Here is a 15,089-nt window from a genome sequence, read left to right on the forward strand (position 1 = left end):
CCTTTCTCCAGATCATTTATGAATAAATTGAATAGGATTGGTCCTAGGACTGACCCTTGGGGAACACCACTAGTTACCCCTCTCCATTCTGAGAATTTACCATTAATTCCTACCCTTTGTTCCCTGTCTTTTAACCAGTTCTCAGTCCATGAAAGGACCTTCCCTTTTATCCCATGACAGCTTAATTTATGTAAGAGCCTTTGGGGAGGGACACCAGGAAGGATTTGTTAAAATCCGGGTTTACCAGCACCAGGCGCTGGATAAGTGCCCCCTTCAGCGCACAGAGCCCTCTGGCACTGCTCGGTTCAGAGCACCTTGTCTGGCTTTTCCTTCCTACAAAGCTCCGTGAGGGGAGCTGCCAGGAGGTAAAGTGGGGCACAAACCTCCGGTAGTACCTCGCCATCCCAGTGAAAGCCTGGACCTGTTTCTTAGGCTGGGGAGTGGGCCAGTCCTGGATTGCTTCCCCCTTGGCTGGCTCCAGCTTCAGCTGGCTGCCCCCCATCTTGTGGCCCAGGTATGACACCTCTGCCATCCCCACCTTGCACTTTTCAGCTTTTATGGTCAGTCCTGCATCCTGGAGGGAACCCAGCCCTCTCTTCACCAGGGATACATGTTCCTCCCAGGTCTGGCTAAAGACACAGATATCGTATGTGATAGAGCAGTGGTCCCCAACCTTTCTCGTCTGGAGGGCGCCGAGCCGCTGAGGACCATGGCCGGCGGACAAGCATCCGCTGAAATGCTGCGGAGAAGCAGCAACATCAAGAGGCGTTGCCGCTGAAATTACGCTGAAAATCAGTGCCATTTCGGTGGCGACACCTCTTGACATTGCTACTTTTTGGTGACATTTCGGCAGATGCTTGTCCGTGGGCCAGTACGCAGGCACCGCGTTGAGGACCACTGCGATAAAGCAAAGTCCTCCATCCCCCTTAGCAACTGATCCACCAGGCACTGGAAGGTGGCAGGTGCCCCCTTGAGGCTGAAAAGCAGGACCAGGAACTCAAAGAGCCCTATTGGGGTGGTGAAGACAGACTTTGCCCTGGCCTCTGGGTCCAAAGGCAGCTGCCAGCAGCCTTTGGTAAGCTCCATGGTAGTGAGGTACTGGGCACCCCCCAACTTGTCTAGGATCTCACCGGTCCAAGGCATGGGGTAGGCATCTGACATGGTGATGGCATTGAGCTTCCGATAGTCCTCACAGAACTGGATCGATCTGTCCTTCTTCGGGATCAGCACCACGGGCGAGATGGAGGGTGGCTGGATCACCCCTAAAGTCAGCATGTCTCTGACCTCTCTCTCCAGGTCCTGGGCTGTTTTCCCAGTGACCCTGAATGGGGAACACCTGATGGGAGGGTTGATTCCCATCTCCACCTGGTGGACAGCCAGGTTAGTGAGCCCAGGCCAGTTGGAGAACAGCTGCCGATGTGAATGCAGCACCTCTCTGATCTCTGCCAGTTGGGCTGGGGTTAGCTGGTCTGAGAGGGGAATTGATTCCAGTGAGGGGTCAGCCCCAGCCTCAGGGAGGAGTCCCACCAGGGCATCCTCTCCCTTCTCCACACACAGCCAGCACCAACTTCTCCCTGTCCCAGTACGGTTTCATCATGTTGACATGGTACACCCGGTGGCTGTGTGCCCGGTTGGACAGTTCCACCACGTAGTTCCCCTCGTTTACCTGTCTGGTGACCTTGAAGGGGCTGCCCCAGGCAGCTTGCGGCTTGTTCTTCCTCACGGGGATGAGGAGCATCACCTGGTCCCCGGTAGCATAGGAGTGGGCCCGAGCTGAGCGGTCGTACCAGACTTTCTGCTTCCTCTGGGCCCTTGCTAGGTTTCCCCTGGCCAAGCCCATGAGCTCCACGAGCTTTTCCCGGAAAGTCAGTATATACTCCACCACTGATTCTCCAGTGGGAGAGGCCTTTCCCTCCCACTCGGCCCTTATCATGTCCAGGGGTCCCCTCACCTTCCTCCCGTACAGCAACTCGAAAGGGGAGAACCCTGTGGATTCCTGGGGCACTTCCCTGTATGCGAACAGCAGGTGGGGCAAATATTTGTCCCAGTCTCATGGGTTCTGGTCCATGAAGGTTTTCAGCATCATCTTTAGGGTCTCATTGAACCTCTCCACCAGGCCGTTGGACTGAGGGTGGTAGGCTAAGGCCCAGGTGTGTCAGACCCCACACTTCTCCCACAAGCACTGGAGCAGGGTTGACATGAAGTTAGACCCCTGGTCTGTAAGGACCTCCTTGGGGAACCCCATTCTGCTGCAAATGGTCAGCAGTACATCTGCCACGGTGTCTGCCTTGATAGACACCACCTCGGGGTAGTGCGTAGCGAAATCTACCACCACCAGGATGTATTTCTTCCCTGACCGGGTCACCCTGCTGGGGTGTCCCACCTTCTGGAAAGGCTCCTCTATGATGGGCAAAGGTCTCAGCAGGGCTTTACACTTATCCTGGGCCTTTCCCACCCTCTGGCAGGAGCTCACAGGACCTGCAATACTGTCGGACAGCCTCAAAGACCCCAGGCCAGTAAAAGTTCTGCAGCAGACTCTGCCTAGTACCCCGCATGCCCTGATGCCCCGAAAGGGGGAGATCATGGCCCAAGTACAACAATTTGTCATGGTACCTCTGAGGAACCACCAACTGCCTCCTGACTTTCCAAGGTTCAGTTTGCCCTGAACCAGCCCATTCCCAGTACAGGAATCCCTTCTCCCACAGGAATAGCTCCCGGCGGTCCTCCCCCTGGGACCCTGCACCTCCGTGGCCAGCCAGGGCCCTCAGCTTCTCCAAGGAAGGATCCACCTGCAGCTCCATTTGGAATTCAGCTGCTGGGTCTGAGGATACAGCCCTGGCTGGTGGTGCCTCAGTTTTTCCATCTTGGGACGAAGGCTCTGGCCCAGCCCTGTCGAGCCCTATCCATTGTGCTTCAGTCCTCTGCCTTGGGAGATCCCGCATCCCTTGCTGACTCTGGCTTTGGCTCCAGGTAAGGACCAGGGTGCTCTGAGTGCCATCCAGCCAGTTCTCCAAGCCATTACCCATTAGCACCTCGGTAGGCAATCGATCGTGCACCCCGACCTCTTTGGGTCACTCCTTAGCCCCCCATCTGCTGTCCACAAACTCATCTGCCAGTGCACCTGCACTGCACAAATCTTTGGGCTTCCGGTCACCACGTCTTAAGGTCTGGAGAGCAGATGTCAAACAGCTGCTCCAACCCCACCAGGTTATACACGTCCTCTGCGGTCGTGGCCCCTGTGCCCTTCCCCCACTTGCGGAGATATTCCCCCAGCAGGTTGGCGACCTCCTTGTAAGTGGCACCTGAGGTCTCGCATACACCCCAGAATCGTTTCCTGTCCGCCTCGGGGGTCAGTTCAAACTTCAGCAGCAAAGTCTGTTTGAACAGGTCGTAGAGTAGCTAAATCTCTGTATTAAGCATCTTTACATAACTTTGATATGATTTTGTATTAGGCCTCTTCGTATAACCCTGTATTAAGTTATTTTGTATAGCCCTGTGTTAAGCGATTTTCATACAACTTTGTATCAAGTCCTTTGATATAGGAACTTTGTATCAGGTCCCTATATAGAAAACTTTGTGTTAAGCCTTGGTATAATGTTACAGCCCCTAAGGATAGTTAAAGTAGAAGAAAAATGTCTTTTTGCTAGGAGTAGAATAAGATCTCCCCCCCCCCGCCCCGCCCCACCCTTAATCAATTGCCCTGTTGAATGAAGAGGGGTGAGGCAGCACCTCCAGACAGTTGCAGCCCTTGGAGAGGGGCTGGGAGCCAGACCCAAGGACAATAAAAGGTGCCAAGTGGACTTGTTAAAGACGAGCAGACATATTGACAGTGTGGGGGTTACAAGCCAGCACCTTCTTTTGGAAACAGCCTCTTTGCAGCATTGGGACAACAACACCCAGAAAGAAGCAACACAAAAGACCAAGGGACACAGACACAGATTTTGAACCTGGTGTAGATTTGCATGAGAGGGAAGCTGCTATAAATGGGAGGGGTCTTGCAGAGGACCCCAGATCTCGTCTTGTCAACATGGGAGTTATCAATCCGGATCAGCAGAAGCCCAGCTCCACCCCTCCCCCATCTAACTCACCTGCCCAGTGCAGTTAGGGGGAACAACTAATTGGTAAGAACAACAAAACGGAGTGTGCTTGTGTGTGTGTGTGTGTGTGTGTGATTTGTGTAATATGTATATGATACAGTGTTAATTAATACACGTATTACTGATAAATGTGGCGTTTTGTCCGGCTTTCCCTTCCTACAAAGCTCCGTGAGGGGGAAACTGAGGCACAGAGGGAGCAGTGACACTGCCAGGGTCACCTAGCAGGTCAGTGGCAGAGCTGGGTGTCCTGACTCCTCTGTAAGCATCTGATCTGCTGCCCTCTGCTGCCTCCGGCCCGGGTCTGTCCTTGGAGGATGTAGCTGTATCTGCTTTGGTATTGGTGTGGGGCAGATTTACCTGTGTATTTACCCCCGTCGGTCCCTCGCCCACTCACCTCTGGCCAACCTCTCCAGTGGTGTCCCTTGCCCCGCCGGCCCGACAGGCCCTCTTGTCCTCTCCCATCCAACCCACTCCCAGGTGTGTCCTTTGCACCCCCAACCCTATCCAACCCCCCAGATGAGCCCCTTGACCCCCCCGCTAAATCCAGCCCCCTTCAGCTGGGCACCTTGGCCTCCCCAACTAAATCTAGCTTCTGCCAGCAGAGTCGCTTGCCCCACAACTCTATCTAGCCCCCCAAAGTGAAATCTTGTCATCCCCCACAGCTGGGCCCCTAACACCCACCCCCACTAAATGCAGTTCCGCCCTCCCCCAAGCCAGCCGCCCACCTGCATTTAAAGAGCTAGGTGTCCTGATTTTCAGGTGTCCCCTTTCCCACCACAGTCACTAGGCAACTCGCGCTGCACTGATGCCCAGGGCACGCCAACATTTGGGGGTGGATGGCATGCAGCGTTCCAAAGCTCCAAAGTGGAGTGTTCTCGCTGGGCCCCTCTGCGCCAGGTACTGTCTGAATCTCATGGAGGAGGCAGACCCTGCCCCAAGTGCAGGGGAGAACAGCAGGGGGACAGCCAGTCCCACCTACCCATAATTAATAAGCCCTGGGACCACAAAATCATGAGAAGCCCACTAGACCATGCTCCCTTCCCAGAGCCAGGAAGAGAACTCAGGAGTCCTGGCTCCCCGCACCCTCTGCTCTGGTCACTAGACCCCACACCTCTCCCAGAACTGGGGAGAGAACCAAGGAATCCTGGCTCCCAGCCCCCCTGCTCTGACCACTAGACCCCACTCCCCGCCCACAGCTGGGGAAAGAATGCAGGAGTTCTATTCAGTATGACCCCACCCTTCCTCCTTCCATGTCGGATGGATTCAGCTGCCCTCTCCAAAATACCAGCCTCTTACCCTGGAGAACCCCCCTGGGATAGGTGGGGGTTCCTGAGCTCCAGAGGGGATTCTGGGCCATGGCACAGAAAGGGGGGGGGGGCAGGGTGTCCCTGAACAGGGATGGTCTGGGCCTAGCCATGCCCTGCGTGTTCACAGCCTGTTAATCTTTGCTCCAGCCCCTTTCAGTTAGGGTGACCAGATGTCCCAATTTTCGGGTCTTTTTCTTATATAGGTTTCTATTACCCCCCACCCCATCCCGATTTTTCACACTTGCTGTCTGGTCACCCTACTTTCAGTGGGCCTCTCTCCCCCCTGCTCCCGTGGCCCCCCAAGGGGAGGAGGGGCCGATAGCCCCCGTTAAGGACAGAGGATCAAACCAATGCACCCATCTAGCCTGGTATTACGCCAGCTTGGCACGAGATCACATCCATGGGCCCTCTCTGTGCCAGGCGTAGGGTCCCTGTAAAAACAGCCCTGCCCCTGACCCCAGAGGGGCCACATCTCAGTGCCAGGCCCCATCGTAACAGCTCCTGCCCCAGAGGGGCCATGTCTAGCACCAGGTGAGGGATCTGTGTATAAACAGCCCCCATGCCCCACCCCAGAGGGGCCACATCTCATCCCCATGCGAAGGTTTCCTGTACAGAGGCCCCCACCCCAGAAGCGGTCGCATTTCTGCACCGGGTGAGGGGTTCCTGTATAACCAGCCCCCGCACCCCACCCTACCCCAGAGGCAGCTGCTTTTAGGCCCAAGGGAAACAAAAGATTTTGATAAATAAATGAGACACAGGCCTTGATTTATTCCAAATTTTCTTCTTTTTTAATTTAAATTCTATTAATAAATTGATTTTTTTGTAGATTTTTTTTCTTTTCTCTTTTTTTTTTAAACATAGAGAGAGGGCATGAAAGAACAGGCACAGTGGAGAAGAGAGTTTGTTACACTGAATAGAAAGGGACATCCCGGGCACGCTGCCGCGTACAGCCCCTTGCACTCACGCTCAGGGCCGCAGTAGGGGGAGGGAAAATCACCCCCTAAAACAGGGAGCGAAGTGAATCAATGACAATCCCCGTGAGGGGGGCGGGATGGGGGACCCGATCTGGCGCTTTCATTGGTGCCAGGTGGGGGAAGACAGAGTAGGAACCCAATTGCCCTTGGCATGGGGGGTGCTCCCGCCCTGCTGAGGGGAGGGTGGTGTCGGCAGGCAATGGAGCAGGGCGGGGAGGGAACATGGGGGTCAGGTTTGGTCTCTAAGCAATACGGGATGTGTTGTGGGGGGATCTGTACGTGGAACAGATCAAAGGGGGGAGCTCAGGGCAAGGCCGGCAGGTTGGGTCCAGAATCGGGACCCCAAGTTGGAGACGTAGGCGGGGCAGCTATTGGCCAATCAGCACAGCCCCCTGCAGCCTGTTTGGCCAATCAGCTCAGCGCAGTTGCCCTCCTCCCCAATTTTAACAGCACTGTAGAACCTAGGGGTGAAATTGACAATTTGGGTCATGATCAGAGCTGGTGCCCCGGAGAGGGGAAAGGCCCCTGGGCCCCATTCCCCGCCCCCCTGAGCCAGCCAGTCCCTGCCCTGGGGCCAGGTGGGAGCCAGCACCCTCTAGAGGGGAGAGGCCCTGTTTCCCATTCCCCGCCCCCCTGAGCCAGCCAGTCCATGGGGTTCAGATCATGTCCCATCCCCCACCCCGCCGAGTCACAGAGCTCTGCTCAGGCCTAATTTTTAGGCGTGAAGCGGACGCAAGTCCAAGAGGGTCAAACTGTTTCCCAGCTTGACCCCAGCCCTTCCTCCAGTGCCAGCTCCCGCCCGGGGGGCCAGCCCCCCTCTCCCTCCTGTGGCCCATTCCCACAACCCAGCCAGACCGACCTCATGGGCAGGAGAGTCGGGCGTTTTCCTACCTGACCCGACTCCTGGAGTCTGGTCCAGCCAGCCCCGCCCCAGCCACGTCACCAGAACCCCTTGAGCCACAAGAAAGCACCCAGCTCGTAGCCCCTTGCGCTAGCCCCCTGGCTAGCCCAGCCCAGCCCCTGCTATCCCAGCCCTCCTACCCCAGGGCAGGGGTGTGGGAATGGGCCTCTCAGAGCCACGCCCTGATGCCAACCTCCCCAATGGCCCAGCAGCTCAGCTGCTCCCATGGGCAGGCCTGGGATAGGAGTGGGAGGCACAGCCCCCTCCCAGAACTCACACTCACCCCTTGCTCTGCCCCATGACACTCAGCCCCGCTCTGCCAGTGGGGAGGAAAAATGGAACATCCCCAAGGCCCCAGAGAGGGCAAACAGAACCGAGAACCCGCCCGCTCTAACGACTAGACTCTGCTCCTGTCCCAGAGCCAGGGAGAGAACCCAGGCATTCTGGCTCCCTGGCTGTGCTGAGACCAGCAGGTGGTGTGCACAGAAAAAGGGAGGAACAATGCCATTCATCACGTGTTGGGGTGGAGCGATTCGGTGACCACAGGCAGAGGAATGGGACAGAAGGAAGGAGCTGGAGCTGGAGCGGCAGGAGTGTGGGGGTCAATGGTAGCGGGGGGCCTGTTGGAGCAGGGCAGGGTCACACCATTGTTTGAAGCAATAGAGGGTGGCGGCAGTGCGATGGTGGCAGAAGTGGGATCACGTGTGGTGGGGGTGGGCTATGACATTACTCCCAGAAGTGATAGGTGATGGGCAGCAGTGCGGGACAGGGCCCTAGTCCCATCATTGCTTGAAGCAAGAGGTGATCTGGGGGGCAATATTTGTGGTAGCAGTGGGAGGAAGTGTCCTGGGGGGCAATAGTGTGTGTGTGGGGGGTATCCCATTGCTGCCTGAAGTGATGGGCAGCAGCGACTGGGTACGTATTTGTGTCAGCCATCGGATAGCGTGGTTCGAGGGGCCCCAGGGCAGCAGCGTTGGTGTTAGAAGTGGGATAGGATGGTTCGAGGGGGTCTCAGGTGTCTGGTGTTAGCAGTGTGATAGGCAGGTTCGTGGAGTGACAGATGCTGAGGGGTGGGGGCAGCATTGGTGAGATAGGCCAGTTCAAGGGAGTCTTGAGGGACAGCGTGGGAATGGGCCAATTCACGGGATCACAGATCCCAGGGGAGGTGGGCGGCCGCAGTGGCAGTAGTGGAATAGGACGGTTTGAGGGAGTCCCAGGGCAGTGTTGGTATCACCAGCGGGATAGGGTGGCTTGAGGGCTTCCCAGGGGGCAGCGCTGGTGTCAGCAGTGGGATAGGGCGGTTTGCAGAGTGATGGGTCCCGGGGTGGGGGACAGCAGGGAGCCCCATCACCGCTTGAAGCGGTAGGTGATGGGCAGCAGCAGCTTGCTCTTCTTGAGGGCCTGCACCTTCTTGAGGGTCTCGTCGTCCAGCGCCAGGAAGCAGCGGCGCGAGTACTCCAGCAGCCGCTCCTTGGATGGGTCGAACTCGCCCACCTCGGCCAGCTTCTCGGGCGCCACAATAAGCAGCTCGGCGATGGGTGTGGTCAGCGCCACCGTGTTGCGATCCACCCGGTGGTGCTCGAAGGCCCGGCTCATGCTCTTCAGCTTCTGGAAGGTGTTGAGGATCTTCTTGTAGCGGCATAGCACCCCGTCAGCATCCTTGACTGCCGGGTGGGCCACGGCAAGGGCGAGAAGGATGGGAGGCATGGGGAGACGGCGGGGGGGATGGATGGAGGGGGACAGAGGAAAGGAGTGGGGCAGAAAGGCCCAGGGGAGAAGAGCCTGATCATTCCTTTCCTTCAACACAGACTCCTCCCCCGGCTGCCTCAGGAGGATCTGCCCCCACTCCAAAGCCCCCTGTACCCCCAAAGCCCCTCATAGTGAGTCCTCCCCCCATATGCCCGTCCATCCCACCCATGCCAGACCCCTCACTCCCACAGTCCCCCTCCTCTTCCCCACCCCACACCCCACAGCCCCCCGCCTCCTCCTTGCTCCTCACACCATGGCACACGCTCACCCCACAGCTCCTTCCTCCCCACACCCCACCCCACAGCCCTCCTCCTCCCGGGCCACCCGGGGCAGGAGACCAGCCCTGCTGCCCAAGCGACCGGGGCAGCGACCCCTGCAGGCCCCCACTCACCTCGCTGGCGCTCTCGGGCCTTGGGCTTGCCGAAGCGCCGCCGGCTCACCCCCCCCTTCTGCTTCTGTTTCTTGCGCTCTGTGGAGCCGCCCTGCTCCGAGGCGGCGCTGAGCGAGGACGCCAGGCTTTCGTTGTCTGTGGCCTCGCCGGGCCGGCTCTCGGCAGCCTCCGCCCGCCGCGGGGGCTGCTTGCTGCGGCAGTGATCTTCTGGGGGGTGAGCAGAGATTGGGTCCCAGTATGCACTTCACTGGAGCCTCCTGCCCTGCTGTGTCAGTGACCCTCCCCTGCTCCCCCCAAGCTCTTCTGGCTGCTGGCTGGGAGACACAGCGCCCCCTAGGGGCTGCCCATGGGAGGGATAAAAGCCCTACCACACCTGCTGCCCAGGGAGCTGCCCTTCTACAGCAGGGAGGTGGGACCCGGGATTGGGTCAAATGGGGACATGGGGCCTGTTCCCCCAGCTAGTGCCCCAACATGCCCACCTCTGACTCCTAAAGTCACGACAGGGAGCAGGGACCCAGGCGTCCTGGATCCCAGCCCCCTGTTTTCTAACCACTGGATCCCACGCCCCTTCCAGCGTCGGGGAAGGAACCCAGGCATCCTGGCTCCCAGCCCCCTGTGTTCAACCCACTGGGCCCCACTCCCCTCCCACCGCCAGGGAAGGGACCCAGGCATCCTGCCCGGCTCACCGGCGTCCACCTTGGTGGAGGAGATGAACTTGTCGAGCTGGCAGCGCAGAAAGTCCCGCTCCTCCTCCAGGTCCTCGATGCGCTTCTGCAGCCAGGAGTTGCGCTCCAGGGCCATGTGCAGCTGGGTCTTCATGCTGCTCATCAGTGCCAGGGCAGGCGGGGGCGGCTCCGGCAGCTCTGCGGAAGGTGGGGAGGAAGGGCTTGGGCAGGGGGTTCCAACACCTGACCCCTCTACCCTGGCCCTGACCCCCCCCAACCTTTGCCCCCTCCCCTAGGACAGGGCCCTGCCCTCGCCAGCATCTTCCTCCCAATGGGGCCCTGCGCCCCTCGTTGACCCCTAGCAGCCTCTCCTCAACTGAACCCCACCCTGAACCTAACACCTCCCATCTCCCCGCCCCCAGGTCCCGCCCCCTGGGGGTGAGAGTACAGGGGAGTCTCTGGGGATGGGGGCTATGAGGTAGAGGTGAGAAGGGGGGGCCCACCCAATAACCCCTCGGGGCAATCCATTATGTGGCACCAGTCCCCCCGAATGAACCCCTTACCCACAACCCCCCGGGCTCATGGCCACCATAACTCCCCTGCAACCGGCTACCATAACCCCCCCCCCGCGGACAGCCCTCACCCATAACCCCCCAGGGGCAGCCCCACTGTAACCAGCCCTGGGTACCGCCACCCTAACCCCCCGGAGGGCAGCTTGCACCATAACCCCCCGCCCCCCGGCAACCGCTACCCAATAACCCCCTGGGGCAGCCCACCACCATAACCCTTGGGGCAACCACTCCCACCCCACACAACAACCCCCCTACAATACCTCTGAACTCTCCCCCAGGGAGAAGTCATCCTCGAAAACCTTAGTGCCAGTGACACTTGGCGGCCAACCGCGCGCGCGCGCGAACGCGCGCGCGGCCGCGCGCGCGCGCGGCGGCGAGACACCCGCCAAGCGACATACCCAGCCCCACACTCCCTTTCACAACACCCAGAAAGTCCCTCCTCCTCAAGCCCCCCCCGCGACCAATTATTACCCTTCTCATGCACCCTATGGCTCACTCAAGCTCTAGGGGCCTGGCTTCCATGTGGCGCCCTCTTGCTCCCACGAGCGCGCACTGCGTACCTCATCCGGCACGCCTATGCCGGAATATCCTCTCGGTCATAATTTCCTTCCGCCTGGCGCCAGTCTCTGTCTGGCTGGAGAGGCTGCCGGTAGAATTAAAGTACTCCCCTGGCTTGCCCTGGCGCGCAACAGGGACGCGGTTGAAAGAAGTAGAGAAACAGCATGTATTTTCTTATTAAACCCCATTGGTGGTTCTAGACACCACTTACCTAAAAGCATAAATACCTAGATGATCTTGCTCAGCCACCAACAAAGCACACAGTCACAACCTTCGCTTTCTACGTCCATGGCGTCGCCACACCAATGCGTTATCATCTCCCCTGGCCCACGCGCGACCACGCGCGAGTCTAAAACTCCACAGCGGACACGCCCCACCCATAGCCCCATCTATGGGCCATGCCCGCCTTACCTTCCTGCACATAACCCCACAGGTTCCCTGGTAAACCGGCGGAGCGCACACGATATAACTCCACCCAGCCCTGCTACCTATCTACTTCCCATCTAGAAGGACAAAAGGAAAAAAACCCCACTAGGTCCCCCCCCACAAAATCATAAAATCCCCCAGGCGTCACAGTGACGAGTAGGCGCGCCCAGCCACATTAAGGCCCCACAGTGAACCCCGTCTCATCCGGAAATCAAAAAACAGTAAGTTTTCAATTGAAGAAAAACGCACCATTCCCTGTGTTTAACCGGCGTACCCGGCACATTAAACGCTGTCCTCCCGCAGGACAGCCCCCACATAAAACTCCCACCCTGGGACAGCAATCCCCACTGCTAGTAGCCCGTCTCCCCGGCAATCGCGGTATAACCTCACAGATCCATAACTCTAACCCACCATGGGTAATCTGATCAAGCCCACACACATAGACTACCTCACCCTGGATTACAGCCCCATCAATTGGACCCTAGCCCCTCTCCAGGCAACTGCGACCCTCAACTTTTAAACCATTTGCGAAACCCCTACACCCCAGGACACGAAGCCCCCACACATAATCCCCCGGGACAGCCCCCACCCATACCCCACAGGCCACCTCCACCCATACCCCTCCCCGGCACCGCTATCCCACAAACCCCCCCAGGACAGGCCCCCACACATAACTCCCCACTGGGACAGCTCCCAACCACACTAGCCTTCAACTATAAGGCCACCTTCGCACACCACAAAACCCCTCACGCACAGCAACCGCTACCGAGAAGACCAGTTGCACATAACCCCCTCCCAGGACAGCCCCCATCCTACCCCACAGGGCCGCATGACACCCATAACTGGCAACCCAAACACCAGGAAAACGCGCGCATACCACATATACCCCACCCCCAGACAGACCACCGTAACGAGCAATTAACCCCCCCCGTGAGTAGCTGACACCTCACCCATAGAGCCCCACATGTGTCAACTGGGGGCCACCTAGGTATACATGCATAATCCCCATTGCTGGTCAAACGCTACCGGCATAACCCCCCCAAAGTGATTGGCCCCCATACAACACATAAGCACCTCCCCCCTCGAGAAGCAGCCGCCCATCCATAGCCAACTTCTAGTTTAACCGCACTAGGGCCCAGGCGCCACCACCCATAGACGCCCCGCGTAGTCACCAAGCAAAGTTGTACCACACCGGCAACCGCTAACCGATCACTAACATCGCGAGTCTACCCCATGGGACATGCCACCCACCCATTGAACGCCCACTGGGGCAGCTCCCACCCAGAATATTTGACCAGCCGTCTCGAGGTAACTAGACCGCTATACAAACATTGAGTGGCCATTGTTTCTTTATAGTTTCCGCTTATTTTGTTTAAGATAACTTCAAAGATATCTCTGGCTAGATCAGCAGCGGGCAATGAGGCTTCTTAGTTCTTTAATTTGAAGGGATAACAAAAATTATTGGGCCGGGCTATGACCATACTGGTAATCTTGGACCCTGACATGGACCCCCCCCCCCCCCCGGCCTATTTTAATCCGGCCTTTCCTTATCTGTGCACACACCACCTTTGGGGCTCACCCACTTTACCGGCATAACCCCCTGGGGCAGTCATCACCATAACCATCCCCACCAGGACAGGTCCCCCACCCTCCATCTAGAGCTCTCACACAATCGGGAACAAAACACACAGCGTCAAAAAAGCAGATTGAACGCGATGTTCCCGAACTACAAAAGAACCCCTACCCACAACCCACCCCGGGCGCGTGCCCCCACACTTCTATAAGCGGCATACGCCCCCTCTTGACCAACCGCATAACCCGTGAGGGCAAACCACCCATAAAAAACGACTACACCCTGCAACACGAAGACAAGGCCCTCTGACATTCAGCATCCCACCCCCGTCAGGGCAGCCCCTAACACTCTCGTAAACCAAGCGCGGTCAGCCAAGCACCTCTCCACCACTATATTAACCCCGCCAAGTGGCGAATGTGCGCCTAGACACCAGCCTACTATCCCGCCCCGCCCTCCAGTCACTTACTGGTCTACCCATACACCCCCTCTTGGGGCAGCCAAACACCTCAATACACCCTCTTGGGTTAGCAAACGCGTTACTTTCCACAACACACAGACCGTCGACCCAGTATCACATAACCCCCGGGGGCAGCTGTCATCACCTACGTAATGTCCCCTGAGGCAACCACTACCCATAAACCCCTCCCCCGGGATAAATGGCTCCTATCTAAGAAAGCTGCGCCTCTATAACCACCTGGGCAGCTGCCCTACCAATAAAGCCAACCTGTATCTCTACTAATAACTACCGCTCAACTAACTAAGCTGTTGTCATGTAAACCCTTAGGGGCAGCCGCGTTACCAGTAGAACATTAACAACGCCCATGGTTTTCTCACCAAATGACAAACCACTATCTCTCATAACCCGATAGAAAAGCTCCGATTATACACGGGATCAGCCACAAAGAGCCCCTACCCACAACTCCCGGGGCAGCTGCCACCCGTAATTCCCTGGCAACCACTACCATAACCCCCTCCCCCCGGGATTAGCCCTCACCCATAAACCACCCGGGCAGCGCCACCCATAACCACCTGAGCCACCCGCCACCCATAACCCCTAGGGCAGCCGCTACCCATACCACCCTCCCGGCAACCACTACCATAACCCCCGGACAGCCCCCACCCACAACTCCCCCCAGTCGTCCATAACCCAGAGAGCCCCCAGCCATAACCTCCCGGGACGCCCCCCATACTCCCAAAGTCCAGCATGCGCCCATCACTGTATATATGCCCCCCACTCCAGTGTGCCATCTCCCGCCCCGCAGGGCCTCCTCCATCTGTACCCACCGTGCCCCAGAGCTGACGGTAGCTGCCTCAGGCTGGCTATGCCCAGAACCAGAACCAGGTGCCAATCACCCACCGGACTTGGGGAGATCCGGGGGGCAGGAGACACAGCCTGGCTCCCCACAGCAGGCGCTGTGATGGGAGCGGCTGAGGTTGCCTGAGGGTGACCTCTCAGAGTCCCGGTGGGAGTTGCCCTTGGACCCTCCCTGCCGGTCAGCCAGGGACCTACCTGAGACGGACGGGCTGTGCGGCAGCCCAGCTCCGAACCCGTCCTGCGCCACCCGCCGGCCAGCCCTGGGGGAAGGAGAAGAGATGCATGTGGTCAGGTCACTTCTCCAGGAGCAGGACTCGAACCCGCCACCCTCTGAGCCACGCAGACACTGCTGCATGGGATCACAGGGCAAGGCCAGGAGCAAAGCCAGTCTGTGGGGGTTTGTGAAAGGAAGGGGGAGGCTGTGGGTCAGGACTCCTGGGTTCTCTCCCTGGCTCTGGGAGGGGAGTGGGGTCTAGTGGTTACAGCGGAGGTGCAGGGGCTGGGAGCCAAGACTCCTGGGTTCTACTCTTCAGTTCAACACCTAGTCAGCAGTAAACTTCA

The 15,089-nt window shown here is 58.3% G+C and overlaps 1 protein-coding gene across 1 annotated transcript; it reads right to left on the reverse strand.

Annotated features, from left to right (window-relative positions):
* Positions 1–6,183: 6,183 nt before the first annotated feature.
* Positions 6,184–10,299, reverse strand: CCDC106 (coiled-coil domain containing 106). Its single transcript, XM_075070755.1, has 3 exons — positions 10,106–10,299; positions 9,420–9,626; positions 6,184–8,943 (listed from the first exon to the last, which is right to left on the reverse strand). The coding sequence occupies exons 1-3, from the start codon at positions 10,245–10,247 to the stop codon at positions 8,627–8,629; spliced, it is 666 nt and encodes a 221-aa protein (XP_074926856.1). The 5' UTR covers positions 10,248–10,299; the 3' UTR covers positions 6,184–8,626.
* Positions 10,300–15,089: the final 4,790 nt, after the last annotated feature.

This window comes from Chelonoidis abingdonii, chromosome 11 (assembly GCF_003597395.2).
Source record: "Chelonoidis abingdonii isolate Lonesome George chromosome 11, CheloAbing_2.0, whole genome shotgun sequence".
NCBI classification, from domain to species: Eukaryota; Metazoa; Chordata; order Testudines; family Testudinidae; genus Chelonoidis; species Chelonoidis abingdonii.

Bases quoted from the DNA above. Each gene is read 5' to 3' on its own strand.
- CCDC106 (XM_075070755.1), bottom strand. From the start codon at position 10,247: ATGAGCAGCATGAAGACCCAGCTGCACATGGCCCTGGAGCGCAACTCC. The intron at 9,627-10,105 runs GTGAGCCGGGCA...CTCACCCCCCAG, and splicing joins CTCCACCAAGGTGGACGCCG to AAGATCACTGCCGCAGCAAG. The intron at 8,944-9,419 runs GTGAGTGGGGGC...CCCACCCGGCAG, and splicing joins GGCCCGAGAGCGCCAGCGAG to TCAAGGATGCTGACGGGGTG.